The 17,140-nt window shown below is 34.9% G+C and overlaps 3 protein-coding genes across 4 annotated transcripts in view; 1 reads left to right on the forward strand and 2 right to left on the reverse strand.

Moving 5' to 3' along the window:
- The window catches only part of tor (tyrosine protein kinase receptor torso), a 106,168-nt gene extending 98,243 nt beyond the window's left edge, over window positions 1–7,925 (reverse strand). The window contains exon 1 of one of the 2 annotated variants that reach the window (XM_014232042.3): window positions 7,655–7,925. The gene's annotated coding sequence lies outside the window, so the exon portion shown is untranslated. Of the gene's footprint in view, window positions 1–3,683; window positions 4,403–7,654 lie in introns of those variants that run through there. The other variant, XM_070108200.1, reaches the window with a different exon arrangement.
- A 4,068-nt stretch (window positions 7,926–11,993) lies between these two features.
- Window positions 11,994–14,281, reverse strand: LOC106615717 (uncharacterized). The gene is made up of 4 exons (XM_014232045.3): window positions 13,839–14,281; window positions 13,627–13,736; window positions 13,068–13,554; window positions 11,994–12,992 (listed from the first exon to the last, which is right to left on the reverse strand). The coding sequence occupies exons 1-4, from the start codon at window positions 14,094–14,096 to the stop codon at window positions 12,540–12,542; spliced, it is 1,308 nt and encodes a 435-aa protein (XP_014087520.1). The 5' UTR covers window positions 14,097–14,281; the 3' UTR covers window positions 11,994–12,539.
- A 269-nt stretch (window positions 14,282–14,550) lies between these two features.
- ATPsynF (ATP synthase, subunit F) lies at window positions 14,551–15,306 on the forward strand. The gene is made up of 3 exons (XM_014232047.3): window positions 14,551–14,697; window positions 14,753–14,839; window positions 14,962–15,306. Exons 2-3 carry the CDS (start codon window positions 14,761–14,763, stop codon window positions 15,204–15,206), a joined length of 324 nt encoding a protein of 107 aa, XP_014087522.1. The 5' UTR covers window positions 14,551–14,697; window positions 14,753–14,760; the 3' UTR covers window positions 15,207–15,306.
- The last annotated feature ends 1,834 nt before the right edge of the window (window positions 15,307–17,140 follow it).

Genomic DNA, 17,140 nt, shown 5'->3' on the forward strand with positions numbered 1-17,140 from the left:
GTACTCCATGTATGTTTTTTTACTGACATGACATGTTGAACATATGGTCAAAATGGAGCATTTTCGTATGCCAATAAAACTCCTTAAAAGTCAATTACATTTTCCTTTTTTGAATTCGTATTTATTTTTATTCACAAAAAGCATTCGGTTCAATTGGTTCAAAAAATGGCTGTTGCAGTATACATACATATATGTATATCGTATATTAAAAGTTGGAGCTTTCCTCAGTCAAAAAAAGAAGCATTAATTCCTCAAAAAAAAGAGGCATGCACCGCAAATCCTATTCTTCTGTTTGAACAACTGGCAATTTGTTTGATTAGCTACTCTCTTAACGCTTGACAAATCGATGACAGATTCAATCTCTACCTGATTATACTAATATTTACTATTTATACTAGTTGTGTATTCGACTCGATACTTTCCAAAGTCGTATCAAAAGCTTAATATTATTCGGAAAAATTCCTTAAAGGAATATAGAAAAGTAATTAACGTTCTTAATTGGAAAAATGTGCATAAGAGTGGGGAGGTGAAGAAAAAACGATTGATATTAATTTACTAATGCCAATATACATAAATACGTAAGTATGTATTATGTGATGTCTGATCTATGGAACACCAATTGAGAAATGTTCAGTAATATCAATATCAGACGTTATTCGCGACTACAAACGCATTTATATAAACTTCTGTATATACACACTACGTCTATAAAAATATTATTATCAGTTCTTCAACTAAACCGATTAGGTTAAGACGCATTTTTTGAAACGAATTCTTCATTTTTTTCACACATTTACACTTCCAATTATATAAAAATATTTATTCTGTTAAATGTGCTGATTAAATATTTTTGTCCTCTTATCGCTTATGCAACGGCATCTGATGCCAGCGGCCGGTTAACGGTACACTCTAGGTGGTTTTGTCGGGGCTCGCTGTGCTTTGCCATTGCAGTAGACGCTGTGCGTACATTTGGCATGTGCCTGCTCGACCTTACGTCACATGATTCGCACTAATGACGGAATTACTAATTAATTAAACGCATAATCTAATTATGAAGCAGATTTCGGTGTAAAAACACTAGAGGACATTTGCCTATACTTATATTATGTATTTGTTGTTCGCACTCACGTGATACAAATGTGCCTTGATTAACATGATTGGAGTAGAACACACATTGAGCGTGGAGCAATGAAAAAGTGATTTAATTGAAAACAAATTTAATGAAGAGATCTATAATCATGCGCATGTAAGTGAAAAATAACTGTTTTTATTTGAGTTACGTTTTGATGATGGACATGGTAAAAGCTAAATCGTTGGCCTCTCTAAGTCAACTCAAGAATACAGTGTAATTATGGTATATGGAGTATTTCAATCAGTTCAGTTGATAAAATCTCATTTGATTAGAAATTAATTACAATAGATTAGTAGACTCCCTGCAATTAGACTCCCCGAGTTGAGGATAATTATTAACAAGTAAGGAAGGGCTAAGTTCGGGTATAACCGAACATTTCATACTCTTACAACTTGCAAGGAGAATGCCCGGGGAAATTCCTTCGATTAATTAATTTTAAAAATATATAACTCTTACACTGACCGACATATTTAGCATAGGATTTGTTAGCATAACGAATATCATTATACAAGTATGTGGTGTATAAGGGTTTGGGCAATTCGTAGACCAATAGCACACATTTTTGGCATTAAACTATAGTATGCAGGGCTGCAAACCACTACAAAAATCGATGCGGTTCGGTTCAGTGATTCGGACCAGTCGGAAAATACTTATACCGGTTCGAGAACAGGTTTATAGGTATCTCTGAATCGCGGTACGGTTTAATATCGAAAAAACCATACGTATACATACATAGAGGGCTTCATAATTGAGATCGAATTCGTGTAAAATGCATTCACTTATTTTTATACTCTCGCAACTTGTTGCTACAGAGTATAATAGTTTTGTTCAAATAAAGGCTGTTTGTATCACCTAAAACTAATCGAGTTAGATATAGGGTTAAGTATATATAAATGATCAGGATACAGAGACGAGTTGAAATCCGGGTGACTGTCTGTCCGTCCGTCCGTCCGTGCAAGCTGTAACTTGAGTAAAAATTAAGATATCTTCATGAAACTTGGTACAGATGTTTCTTGGTAATCGAACCGCTGCCACGCCCACAAAACGCCATTAATCAAAAACAAATAAGATTCTCCTAAACCGCTAAAGCTATAATAACCAAACTCACTCGGAGGAAATTTTTTTAGCACCTCGATTGACGGTGTGAAAATGGGTGAAATCGGGTCACAAGCCCGCCCACTCCCTATATAACAGTACTGTTAAAAAATACTAAAAGCGCGATAAACGAAGCACTAAACACGCCAGAGACATTAAATTTTATCTCTGGGATGATATGAGATGACTTTATAGGAACCGCGTTCAAAATTAGTCAGTGGGCGTGGCACCGCCCACTTTTAGGTGAAAACCGAAATCTTGGGATCTGCTTAACCGATTTCAACCAAATTCGGTGCAGAACGTTCTTTTCATATTTCTATGTTATAGTGTGAAAATGGGTGAAATCGGACTACAACCACGCCTATTTCCCATATAACACCATTTTAAATTCCATCTGATTCTTTCACTTTCCACTATGCATATCCAGCAACAATGATTATATCGGGTTAAAACTTTGCGTGAATAATACATTTAAAGTATGCCACCTTGTGACCAAAAACCCCTAGGTGCTGAATATGTGGACCCCAGTGCCTATAGTTGACCTCCTACCGAAAATATCAGTCAATCCACAAAGAAATCCCAAACAAGTATACCATTTGACTTTGTGAGAGTATAAAATGTTCGGTTACATCCGAACTTAACCCTTCCTTACTTGTTATAATAATTTTTGTCATAATAAAAGCTTTTGTATACTATATTCACATTCCCTTTCAAAAATATTTAGAAAAAAATAATCACTTTAAAAATATGCCAACCTTCTGAGAACACAAACGCGATTATTTGAAATTACAGTGAAAAATTACATCTTAGAACGTTGCATTTAAGCAAGTTTGTGGTAGCTTATCAACAGGTTTGCAGATAGTATGTCTAATATCATCCGTTCAGTATATTTTGTTAAGATATCTTACCTATTGACTGATATATACGGTATAAAGCCAATCTGAAGTTTGAAAATCTTATATTATATTTGGTATATGAGAGATAGGGATAGTATTGAACCGCTTTTATCCATTTTTGCCATTACCACAGAAAAAGATGATCTCTGAGTTTCATTAAGGTACCTCACACATCATCATCAATATATGCTGGATAAAGTCAAGCGGATGTTTTTAAATCCTGATATTAGTTATATGGCGGCTAAGGCAAGCAATAGGGTGAAACTATTTTATCCATTTTATGCTCAAAAATACATTGTTGTAATAAAAATACGCTCTTTTAATTTCATCAAGATAACTTACATATTGAACGATATTTGCGGTATAAAGTCAGCCGGAACTTCGAAAACTTTTCTATTAAGTATATGGGAACTAAGGGAATTATTGATCGCTTCAACTCATTCTTGGCACACGGGCATACTTATATCAGATAAAAATTCTCTTCGAGTTTCTATAATATATCTCACAGATTGACAGATATCGTTCATTTTCACACTGAATGTCACAATAATGCCACTTACCGAATTTGGTTTAAATCAGTACAGCAGGGCCCAAGATATGGGTTTTCACCTAAAAGTAGGCAGTGCCACACCTATCGCCTAATTTTGACTCCGGCTCCTATAGAGCCCTCTCGTACCATCTCGGATGTAAAATTTAATGTCTCTGGCGTATTTATTTATTGATTTATCGCGCTTTTGGTAGTTTTTAACAGTACCATTATATGGGGAGTGGGTTATCATCCAATTTTTACAATATCGGTAGTGGTGCTTAAGTGATTTATTCTGAGCGAATTTGGTTATTATAGCTATAGTGGCTTATGAGATATATATATTAAACTTATTAACTCGTCCTTACTTTTTTGTCAAAGAAAACATATAAAAAGTTTTATTTTGATATCTCAATTATTCTCAAGCTACAACTTGCTTTACAGACAGACAACCGGATTTCAACTCGCCTCGTCATGCTGATCATTTAGGTATATACAAAGTGGCGCACGAATCATGATATATTTGGCAGCTTGTTATTTAAGTTCTTTAAAAATGAATTCTTGGGATACCAAAAAGAGGGTTTGGCTAGTGCAGCGGTGCCATGCTTTGCAGTCTGTCATTTCCATCCAAAGGGAATTCAGACGGGATTTTGGCAGCACTCCCCCGAGTAGATGGACCATTATGAGGTTGGTAAACATATTTTCCGAATCTGATGATGATCGATCATGATGACTTAAACCTGTTTCCATACATGGTAGAAATAACGACCCCCTTATACCCTCTAGATTTGTCTATTCGTCTGGTATTTTGCCAAAAATTTATTGAAATGCCCGAGGGAGACAATAACTTAATGAATTGCCTGCTTATGTGGACTATTTTGATCTAAACGGAATAATAAACAAACAAAATTGCCGTATATAGAGTGAATCAAACCCAGGAAAAATCCACGAGGCGGAATTTTACCCAGAACGAGTCACTGTGTGGTGCGTAGCTTCATCAAGGTATATTATCGGACCACACTTCTTTGAAGAAAACGGTGTAACAGTAACTGTCAATGGGCACCGTTATTTAAAGATTTTGAATGAGTTTTTTTACTAAGAACTGCGCCAAAGACATATCCCCTTCAATAGCGGTTGGTTTCAGCAAGATGGAGCTACCACACACATAGCCAGACCGTTTATTGCTGAGCTCCTACGAAAATTTGAAAACAAATTAATATCAATAAACCCCACTTTCCGCTGGCCCCCAAGGTCACCTGACTTGACTGCACTAGACTTTTTTATGGGATTATGTCAAGCACGAAGGGTACAAAACAAATCCCTGAAATCTGACTGAATTGAAGCAGTCCATTAAATCGATAATTGAGGCAATCCCGACTTCAACCCTTCAGGCCGCAAAGAATAATTTTCTAATTAGGTGTCGCATTAACGTGGCTGAGCATAGAGGTCATTTAAGATTAAGTTATTACGGTTTGTTACTTTTCAGAAATGTTAAAACATCGGTAAAAATTTGACAGTGTCGTGAGGAACCGTTATATGCTCCGAATCATTTCATTTATTTTTCTTATGACGATTTGAAAAGAGTTTGATTGTAATAATTTTATTGAGATACCTGATTTACCGGTCAAATATTACGGTATGGAGTTAACCAAAATCACATAAATCACTAAAGTGAGTATTTTGAGCTATACAAATACGGTATAAAGTCAACTAAAAGGACAGAAACCAATATGTTCGGTATATGAGGCTTACATAATTTGTGGACAGATTGGTTACCAAATTAAAGGTCGATGAATGTAACATGCTTATTTCAACTTTACATGGTGACCAGAAAGTTTCCGAAAATTGTAAATAAAACGAAAAATATTTAATCTTCATGAATATTTATTTTGTCGCCTTCTGCCTTCTGAAGCGATGCACATATGCCACCTCTTTTTCCAATCATCGAAACATGCCTTGTAGGTGCTGTCCGGTATCGCCTTCAGTTCTTGCTGCGAATTTTACGGCCTCAATCGAATTGAAACAGGTTCTTCGGAGTGGTAACTTGAGTTTTGGAAACAAATAAAAGTCGAATACGGTGGTTGATCGATGGTATTGGACGAGTTTTTGGTCTTAAAATCGTTCACAACTACAGTTCGGTGCGATCTTTTTGCAAAAAATTCAGCTCTTTTGGAACAAGCCGAGCATTGACACGTCTCATGCCCAAATTATCGGTCAAAATCAAACGAGCTGCTTCATGGCCGATGTTTAGCTTACTTGCTATCTCTCTAATACTCCCATGACGATTTTCGAGCACGATTTGCTTAACTTTTTTGATTTTATCCTCAGTGGTAGACGTCGAAGGACGACCGGAGCGAGGCATGTTTTCGACGGTTTCTCGACCATCCTTAAATGCTTTGTACCAGTCATAAACTTGGGTTTTCGATAGAATAGATTCACCATAAGCCTTTTCTAACATTCGCAACGATTCCGCACACCAAATTTGGTTCGAAACACAAATTTTGAAGCAAATTCTTTGTTCAATATTTTTTCCCATTGTAAAAATCGCAAAACACTACTGAGGTCGACAGATTTCAACAGCTGCTGCAAACAAACTGGTTGACAGATCGCGCTAATTTTTGGCGCTATAATTAAGGGCAGTTTAAATGACGATTTCCGGAAACTTTCTGATCACAGTGAATTTCTTAAAATGGTACTAGTTGAGAGATAAGTTCGCGCCCTGGTCCATATGTAAGCTGTCTATATGATTATTGTAATTCTAGTTTTGAACAATACATAAAAGTTTTTGAGAAACATATATATATATATATAAAGAGACTTTTCTAAATTTGTAAAAGTACACATGCCTCTCTTCATTGTTATTATCTGCATTGAATACGACCTTAATTGGTGACTGAATTATACATTCAAGTTCTTGTATGGAAAACTTTTTTATGTGACAAAATGTTTTCATGAAATTTGGCAAGGATTATTGCCCAGAACAACGGTACAATCTCCAAAGGAATTGTTCAGATGGGACCACTATAGCATATAGCTGATCAATCAAAATCAAGTCCTTGTAAGGAAAAGTTAAAGTCTTTCTATTTTTTAAGTGTTAAAAGCAACATTTATGTGAGTTACTGTTCACTATGCAACATGTTATAACAATTTACTATTCAACAAACATTATTTTAAATTAACAAGTGTTGTAAAATTAATTTTGATTTTGCTCTATTTTTTCTTTCATTTAAAATCTGTATCTAATTTAAATCTGTATTTCGTTTGGCTAATATGAAATGCAAACTTACACTGGAACCAAGGACATTCACAAAAGTTCTTTATATTTTCATGTCTAGTAATTTCATTCTAGTAATTTTAATTCAAATATAACTGTTAAATATTAAATAACTTTCACACTTTTATTTTTGAATAATTTTCACAAAAAACGGAACGCTTTAATGCGCATAGCTATTTAAAAACATAGCTTTCGGCTTAAGTTGTCACGGCACTGATTGTCGATATTCAAACAGCAATGAATTAATTTCGATTTCAAATTTTTATATTTGCTCCATTTTGCCACAAAAATAGCGCACATTCGATTTAGCAGCACTTTTTAATTTTATTTTCAATTTGCATATTATATACTTATATTTTTTTTTGTTTCGCTATTTCCTTCACCACTGGCACCAACACTAAATTTATTTATAAAATTCGTATGGCGCGAAACAATAACGGCACACAAATTGCCGCGGTAAAAGGAAAAGAACTCAATCGAGTGGCAGCAGCGCCAAGCAATAACAACGTGCATACATATCAATTTTCCAACTTTATAAATCCAACTCGCTGGGGTTACAGCACTCACAATTAATTTCAAATTCATTCGCATTTATAAACATACATACACATGTGATTTGCATTGAATTCACAAGCAGTAAACAACAACGGTGGCAACGGTTTCGATGTGACATTTAAAGGAAATCACTCATGGCAATATACAGACATATGGAAATATTTGTTTCAACTTACTAGTCATACGTAGCTTTCGAAAATAATGTCTCACTTAATTATTTGCAGATTTTTATTGTTTAATTAACAAACTTAATTAGCACTTTGAATAAGCGCGTAACCGCCATTACTTTAAATTCACAGCATTGATTACTTAACAATTAACATATGGGGACCACTGGATTCTAATACGAATGCAAAAATTTTTTTTTTATTTCAAACCAACACTTCACAATTTTATTTAAACTTTCAAATATTGTTTTAAACTAGGCGGTACTTCAATTTGCTAGCAACTGTTGCGCTTAACGGTCGAGCACGATGTGTTATGGCACAGCCTGTGTGCTACTGTTTTTATCAATTTCGACGGCAGTCGGCAGAGAACTGAAGTCCCAACCTTGTCGATGTATGCGTGTGTCGGTTTTTAAGGAAACAAATTGTTTGTGATGCGTTTGCGTGGTATACAGTGCTGCCAGATAGCATAAATTTAAAGTATTAACAACAGTTGCAAAACTGTTTAAAGTATTTTCATAAAAATCCAGAAATGGTTTTGCCTACATCGAACTTTTTCCACTAACAACAACGTTTGGTTTCTGGCATAGCCAGCTTTAAACGCCCTTTTCATTTATACTTAAGTTAGGTTATGTGAAGAAGTATTGTCAATTTTTACTTGCTTAGTAGCATTACACTAATATTTTTGTTTGATGTATATACAAATTTTATATACTGTACATATGTAACAGCATACCGTTAACATTATTTACTCCACTGTGGCAGCACTGTTGGTGCTCATCAAATATTTCTGCTACTGAGCGTGCCGGCCGGCATTGTGCGCTCTAAAGCTTTGTCACTGATAAGAAAGCTTTGCACCTGCATTTTGAATGAAAGACCTTAACGGCATAAACACGAGTTGTAAGGATTAATTAAAACAAACAACACGTGACTTCAATAAGTATGCCAATACTATGTATATTTACCCCATATGCTGAGAACATTAAATCTGATTTATCGAAATATATAATAAATTCATTAAAAATGTTATTTTAGCTACCAAAAGAGAGGTTAAGACCAATGAAATAAGAAATTTTATTCCGAGATACGAATATGTGCTTTTAATGTTTCATTTTAATATTAGAGTAAGCTTAGTTCTACGTGCTGCAATTTACTATATCATTTAAAAGGAAGACGTGCACCTCGGCCTCAATACTGTGTTCTGTTCTCTGGAATCTCATTAGCAAATTGAAGTCTGTGTGTGTGTGTGTGTGCGAGTTTTTACTACAATAGAATTATACTACTAAAATATTCTTCACTAATACTCGTACCCTTAAAGCGGCTAACGCCTTGCCCGTTACTTCTCTTTCCCTTCGTCATTTTTTCCACATATTTTTAGGCGCATATAAAGCTTGACCGATCGCCGCAATATAGGTTTTAGACATGCACCAAGCACCAAGCACCAATAATGTCATTTGGGGAAAGTGCAGTCCGATTTTTCGTTACTACCATTTGAAGAAGATTATAAATGAATGAAACTTTTCAGCTAATGAACAGGAATCGTATAGGTTTAGGTATCGTTCCCTACTTTCTTTGCTGCTATATTAATAAACATTATTTTTTAACAAAAAATACAAAAATTGCAAATTTGACCGAAAGCTTTTAAATTCATTCACACGCTTATGTAGCATTATATTAGCCAGCACTTGCTATTACTATAATAACGAGCCAATGCCATGCAGTATTAATAGCCTAGAACAATACGCAATACAATCGAGGTAAAAAAAATGCAAAGCACATACGCGCATTGACTTCTGTGCACGCACTCACTGTCCCATTCACATACACATACATACATACATGCATATGTACACAACTACTTGTATTTACGAATATACATATACATATGCACTTGAATGTATGGACGTAGTGTTGGTGTTGCGCAATCATGCTACTACAAAAAATAACCTTTCATTCATACCTGCATTATGTACGCACATTAGTACATACTTACATACATACATATGTACAATATGTATTTTAATACTCAATGTGTTGTATACTGCATTGCAATCAGGAGTATGACGCGTTTCCATAACGGCACAACGTTACAAATACCCACTAACCACTAACCTACGTGTACACAACGACACAAACACACAACAAAGCTACAGCGCAGCAGATAAACGCCAGATTATTCAACTGAATACAGCCAGACGCACTAGATGCTGTTGACTGATGGTTTCCATATAAAATTTGTAAATAGAATGACATACACACATCCATACATACAACCATAGATGGCAACACGCAGAAAAAGTAAGAGTGCTTTTAGTTTGGTGGGTGTGTATGCATTTGTAAATATACACACATATGTACTTATATAGTCGTACATACATATATGTATACATATCTGAAAATTTGTGTCAATATGTAGGTGTGTCATTTGTGTTTTCAATTTCGACCAACAGCAACAAAGGTCCATTTAGTGCGCATCACTGCAATGTAAACAAAATTTGAGTACATGTATGTAACCCTGTGACTGCAAGGATATTGTGCAAATTGTTGTAGTTAAATGTATGCATTTTCGTATTTTGTTTTGATATTATTTTTCATAGCAATTGCACGCTTATCAGTGCGACATAATAACGTGCGCATATACTTTTCGCTATAATATTCACCAACATCCTTATACTTATGTACATATGTATGTATGTATGCACACATGTGCATAGAAATAGCTTTCCTCTGGATGTATTTGTGAATCTGAGCTGAAATTGAGCTTAATGGGAAAATATAAATGAAACTCTTTCGTTTAATTGCATAAGTCCGTGTTTTGCGGGTTGAAATATGCCTCCTGTATACATGTAGATATACAATATATATAAGTATGTGCATATATTAACACTGATTGGCAGGCAGCGGCTGTTATCGTTGAGCATTTCCATTTCAAACAAGAAAATACGTTAACTTCGGCTGCACCGAAAATATGATACCTTTCACAGCTGCATTTCTTTTAGCAACTACATACATATGTGTATGTATACACTCATATAAATAAATCTAAAAAGGTAACCGCCCAACTGTTTGTATCCAATGGAAATTAGTTCTTTCTATCCAAGTTGTTTTCAAGTCGAATTAATGTTACTTAATAAGGCTAACCTAACCTAACCTACTTAATAAAGGAATAATATATATTAAAATATCTCTCTTGATTTTGGGCGTTCATTGTCCGATCTGAACAATTTCGTCGGATTTGGATAATAATTCATACCAAATTCCTTGACTTTATCTTATCATAAACAAAAGTTTTCATACAAGAACAATATTTTGATCGGTCACTTTATATCGCAGCTATATGCTATAGTGGTTCGATCTGATAAATTTAATCGGATATAGTAGCATTTCCTTGGGCACTAGTCCTTGCGAGAAATTGATTTTGCTCGATCAGTTTATATGGCAGCTAAATGGCAGAGAATACCACTTTTTCAAAAATTCAGATAGATGCCTATATCAAAAACTGAGGAACTATTACGCGTATGTACCGGGACAGACAGGCTTGGCATGGTTAAATCGACTCAGTTAGTCACGCTGATCATTTATATACATACATATGTACTATTACAGGGTCTCCGACGTTTCCTTCTAAGCGTTACAAACTTGATATACGCTGTACAGGGTATAATAAAATGACATGACACTGTCGGCATACAATCCTAGTTACTGTAGCAAAATCACTTTAGTTTGTCTGTAGTAATTGCCGCTTTTGTTTGCGACTTCTTCATCATTTTTTGTCATCACTCATTCCTTCACCGATTCTAATCACAAATGCACACAATTCTCTGTTTCTGTCCAGACCCTTTTCTAACTAACTTAATATCCGGCGACTATTAATTCTCTATGTACATAAACATGTATGTATGTATGTATATGTAAACATAAGCTAGAAATACATATCATTGTTGATTATTTACAGTGACTACAACTAAAAATAATCGAAGCTGGAGAGTCTTTCATCAAGTAATTAAGCGTCTTATTATCTCCTCTAAGATTCCTAAAATACATTTCATTTGTGTAGGCTTCATTAAATTCATATGAGAAAGCACTGTAGCACTGTTGTTGCATCTAGTCTGTCAAGAACATAAGTATAATTGTTCTATTTTATTTTTTATTAATTATTGTTATCAATAATATTAAATTTTATTTGCAATTGTTGTTGTTAATGAGAAACTCATTTTAACTAATTTTACTAAATATTGTGTAAAAATTCATGCGCCTAAATATTGGTATAAAATATAAAAAAATATTCGATTCAATGTAGCTGACGGCGATTGCACGAAAAGGAAGAAAAGTTAAAACTAATTGTAATTACAAATAATAATATATGCCCAACGATAAAGGCTTATGGTTATAATTGTTTTTGTAGCGAGACTCAAAATAGTTTCGGAAAATAACTCGCTGCTGGGGAGTTGGCAGACCTTGATCGATAATAAATCCAGCTCCAACCGCTTACGTAGACTTGTTATGTTGTGCGAACGCTGCAGAGCACTGTTGGTCGTAATTAGCACGAAAGTAAACATAAACTAAAATTAACTTAACATAAAAATCAACTTGAAATAGCACATGATTAATCATAAAGTATTTGAGTATTTTTTTGTTCTATAATTTCAATGGTCGAATACCTTCATCATCTATTTCCAATTGCCCAATTATTTTACAAGTGTATACCAATTATATTTTGAAATCGATATTTGACCGTAAAGCAAAAAATCTTCAGTAATAGTTAGAATAATGCTATTAATTTGCATGGCAGCGTTAAATCTGTGATATATAAGTAAAATATTCAAATTTTCTACAACATGACATTATTTTGCTAATCTTTAAAATACTGTTTTCACTTAGCCCTCTCAATATATATTCAATCTTCAGATGTAGGTTTGGATGCATTCGAATTATCATCGGCTTTATCATATGCTTCACATCCAACTTTATTTTTTGTACATTTTGGAGGAGTATTACGCGAACTCAACATATATGCACGCATACGAGCTTTGTGTTCCTGTTCGTTTTGACGCATCCGTGCATTATGCTCTTCACGCATTTGACACAGTTTCAACTCTTCGTTTTTACGATAATAACTTAATTTCAGTTCCTGATGCATTGTTTCGAAACTGAGTCTTTGCTCATGTTCGATGCGTGCATGCTCAATTTCGGCCAAATGTGAACGTTTTATCAGGTCGAAAATTTGTTTTTTATATTTTTCATCGGTTGGAAGAATTTTATAGATTATGTCATCTGCACTCAAAAGCGCCCTGGAAGTTTGAGCATCACTTTCACTGTTGGCGAGTAATTCAGCGTCGTTTTGAGTGATCTACGAGCATTAGAATAATGGAAAATTTCCAATTAGCTTTAACATTTGAAATTATTTACAAAATTAATCACATACACTTAAACGATGTTGTTTTTTCGATTTACTGCCACCATCGGTACTAGCATTGTCGCTGTTTTGCAACTTTTTCTTTTGTATTGGCTTTTTTCTTTGGCGTATTGCTATGTTCTGTTGCGGCTGCTCCTTCAGTGTAACTTCTGGTTGTGATTCAGCGGATTGGGGTGGGGAAGGTAATGCAAGCGTCGATGCTTGCAAGGTATCATCACTAGTGGTTGTCGTTGTGGGTAGAGCCGCTAGTGGCGTATCTTCATCATCAATACTTAGTAACTCTTTCTTGATTACTACACCATTGCTACGTCCATGCGGGCGTGAATTGGTTGTATCCTTTTGCATCTCCTCCATGAATTCTATCATGGGTAAGCCCTCCAATGTCCCAGCATTTGGGGTCTTTAGCTGGTATTCTCTTTTTGCTGTGTTTTTCATACTTCGCCATTGCACCTGAATTTGTTCTAGAGAGCGATGTCGAAAATTTAGTACGTTGAATCTGAAATGTATACATACAAATGCACACAAATTTAAAAATAATATATTATGTCAATATATTTGTGCACTTTACTGTTTAGTGATATGCATCCAGGCAAGGCGTTTCGACTTTATGCTTTTGGCGTCAACATTACGATTTTCAACATATTCTACTTTTGGTTTGATAACCTCCACCAAGAGACACTGTGAAAAAAGCAACAGGCATAAATTAAAACATTTATTATTTATTCAATTATATTATTTTGTTTTGAGATATTTGTTTTTTATTTTATGTTTTGTGCTCACCCGTTCAGCTTCCTCCCAATTAGTTGAACGTTTTTTTCTGGTGCCTTTTTTCTTGCCGGCACCACCTACTGATTTTTCCACCTCGTCTCCGCAACCATCTTCTTTTGTACGTTTTTGTTGCTCTTGGGAGGATAAAGTAGGTTGTGGGTGTGTTTCTTCTTCCACCTCCTCCGAGCCGATTGGAATATCTGGTTCAGCCGCTGGCGGTACCTTCACTGTCAGCGATACTAGGTTCCCGTTCACCGCTTCTAACTTCATTTTGCCACGGTTTCGCTTCTTCCGTAGCAGCTCCAGATTTTCTTCAATCTTATTTAAATATATTTACACAAACTTAAATACTATTTTTCTAGTTTTTCACACAAAAGTTCCCGTTAGATGTTTTGTTTATACTCATAAATCCCAAGAACAAGTTAAAATGTCCAATAAGATTTATATATGTAAGTGCAACCAATTGATCAAAATTTGGCAGCACTACATGTACTTGTTACCAGAGAACGTAAATTTACGTTCTCTGCTGTGAATTCTATTTTAATTAAACAACATCGTATCGACGGGACTACAAAATCAGCAATTATAAATTGAATATATCTTATTATATGCAGATATCAGTTTTCTTTCTTAAATACATTTCTATAAAAAAAACTTCGTTTGTTCACTGTGTTTACCGAAATATTAAATTATGTTAGATAATAAAAATACAGAACAATTTAATACCACTCATTGGTACGACTACTTTGAAATAAACTTTTATTCACCAAGGTATACAAGTATTCAATATTAGTAACGAATTCTATTACCAAGTTAAGTCACTTATATCACTAATTGTCAAAATCTGTCGTATTTGCAGTCTGTCGAAGAAGTAAGTTTTCAATTTAGAGCTCGATGAATTTCTTTTTATAGCCAAATCATTTTAGGAGTGAAAATGGCATTTGGCGACTATCCAGCTGACTATAACCCAAAGGTTCATGGACCATACGATCCAGCACGTTACTACGGCAAAGGTCTGTAAAATTTGTATAGAAAATGTGTCGTGTGCCGCCATTACGTAATGACGATTTCAACAGCAAACATAATTTTGGCAAAAATTGTGTACTCATTATTAAAAAATGTATTTTTTTTACAGCTGATGTGCCATTCGGCCAAATCAAAGTTGGTGAGATTGGTGCTTGGTTGAGTCGCCGCAACAAGTCACCCCAAGCTATTGCTGGTGCCGTTAGCCGTGCATGGTGGCGCTGGCAGCACAAGTACGTGCAGCCCAAACGTTCAGGTGTTGCACCATTTTTCCAGGTTACCCTTGCTGCTATGACCTTCTTCTATGCCATCAATTACGGTAAAATGAGGCATCACAGAAATTACAAATATCATTAAGCAATTATATTGATAGAAAAATACCGATTTCGCAGAGTTATGGCTCTCGGTGAGAATGTGTGAAGATATGAAAAAATAAATATAAAAATAACTTGTATAACTTTTGTGTTACATATTTTCGAAAAATCGAATTGGAACTTGCGTGGAATAAAGAAAGAATATACTCTTGATAGATATTCTTCTTATAGCATAAAAGGTAAAAAAAAAGATCTTGTTCTTGACTTTGACCTGTCAGTTTAAATAGGAATTGCTATAGTGGTCCGATATTGGCAGTTCCGACATATGCGCAGCTTCTTGGGGAGGAAGGATGTGTGCAAAATTTAAGATCCATTACTCAAAAACTGAGGGACTAATTTCCGTATATGCAGATGGGCATAGCTAAAACAACTTAGCTCGACATGCTGATCAATTATATATGCATTCTGTAGGGTCTAGGACATTTCCCTCTCAGTGTTAGAAATTGACAAACTTAATATACCCTGTTCAGGGTCTAATAATATTTTAGAAGGGACGCGGTTGTGAAAATCCGTAGCGGGGAGTAAACTATTGCCATTCGGCTTATGTCGCACAATCCAGAAATTGTTCGAAGTGAATAGAAATTCTACTCGTAAGATGTTAGATTTGCACAAAAGAACGTTCAATCCATTATTTGAAGTATAAATCAGGTGGAAAATCGGAAATCATGACATAGGATATATTGAGAGCAGATAAATGGGAGAGCTGATTGCATTAATTTTTTACATTGCTTGAGGACTTATTTTTAAAAAAATTTATAAATATATAACTCAAAGACTGAACAACATATTCGACTTATGGATTGCTAGAATAACGAAAATCATTATATAGAGTTTATGGGAGTGGAGGTAACTCGTATATATGGTATAAGGTCAACCGGAAGTTTGGGATATATTGAACTATTTTAACTATTTTTGGCAATACCACATACCATTAACATGCCATATACTAATAATATGCATCCTGAGTTTCATTAAAGAACACTTACCATCACCAATATAAATATATGGAGTAAAGTCAGCCGAACGTTTTAAAATACAGAATATCAGTTACACAAAATACACTCTTATTAGAAAAATACTCTCTCTTTAATTCAATAAAATAACTCCCACATTGGCCAATATATATAGTATAAAGTCAACTGGAAGTACGAAAATCTTTATGTTAGGTATATGATATGGGCTAAAGGAAATATTGACCCGTTTCAACACATTTTTGACGCAAGGATATAATATTGTCAAAGAAACATTTTTCCCGAATTTCAATAATATATCTCACAGATTGACCGAAAAAGTCAGCCGTATGCCCTGGGGTCCATATATTTGGCGTTTGGGTTCTTGAAAAGTAAAGTGGTCGGATTGCGATAGATTTTTTTTGCCAAGGAACACGTGTACTAAGTTTCATGACGAATTATCAATTTTTACACAAGTTACAGCTTGCACAGCAGACAGAAGGACGGACGGACAGACACCCACCTGGATTTCAACTCGTCTCGTCATCCTGCTCATATTGTAACGGATTTCTCGATAAATCGTCTACCTTGCAACTCACTCTTGAGTTCGATCACTGGATTGTTAAATAAAAGTCCCAATATAATGGCTATACACTTATTTTTATTTCTAATTCCAACAACTTAACAATTATTGCTCGTCAAGCCTACAACTTCTTGCTTATGTTTCAAATGCTCTTAACACGACAACACTACTACTAGTTAAAACTACCTATATAATATAACTTTCTACGTCTCTAGAACATTCTGGTAACTACGAATTCGCTAACTAGTTGCTTCTGGCAGTTTATCGTTGATTCGATTTTGTTCTATCATCCGTGTTCGTCACACTGCCCTCCACCTAAGTCTGATCGTCCCGATTAGACATATTTGCGATACCAAACACAAAGCTTTTATGTTCCCCATCTCG

The sequence above is a fragment of the Bactrocera oleae genome, chromosome 4 (genome assembly GCF_042242935.1).
Source record: "Bactrocera oleae isolate idBacOlea1 chromosome 4, idBacOlea1, whole genome shotgun sequence".
NCBI classification, from domain to species: Eukaryota; Metazoa; Arthropoda; class Insecta; order Diptera; family Tephritidae; genus Bactrocera; species Bactrocera oleae.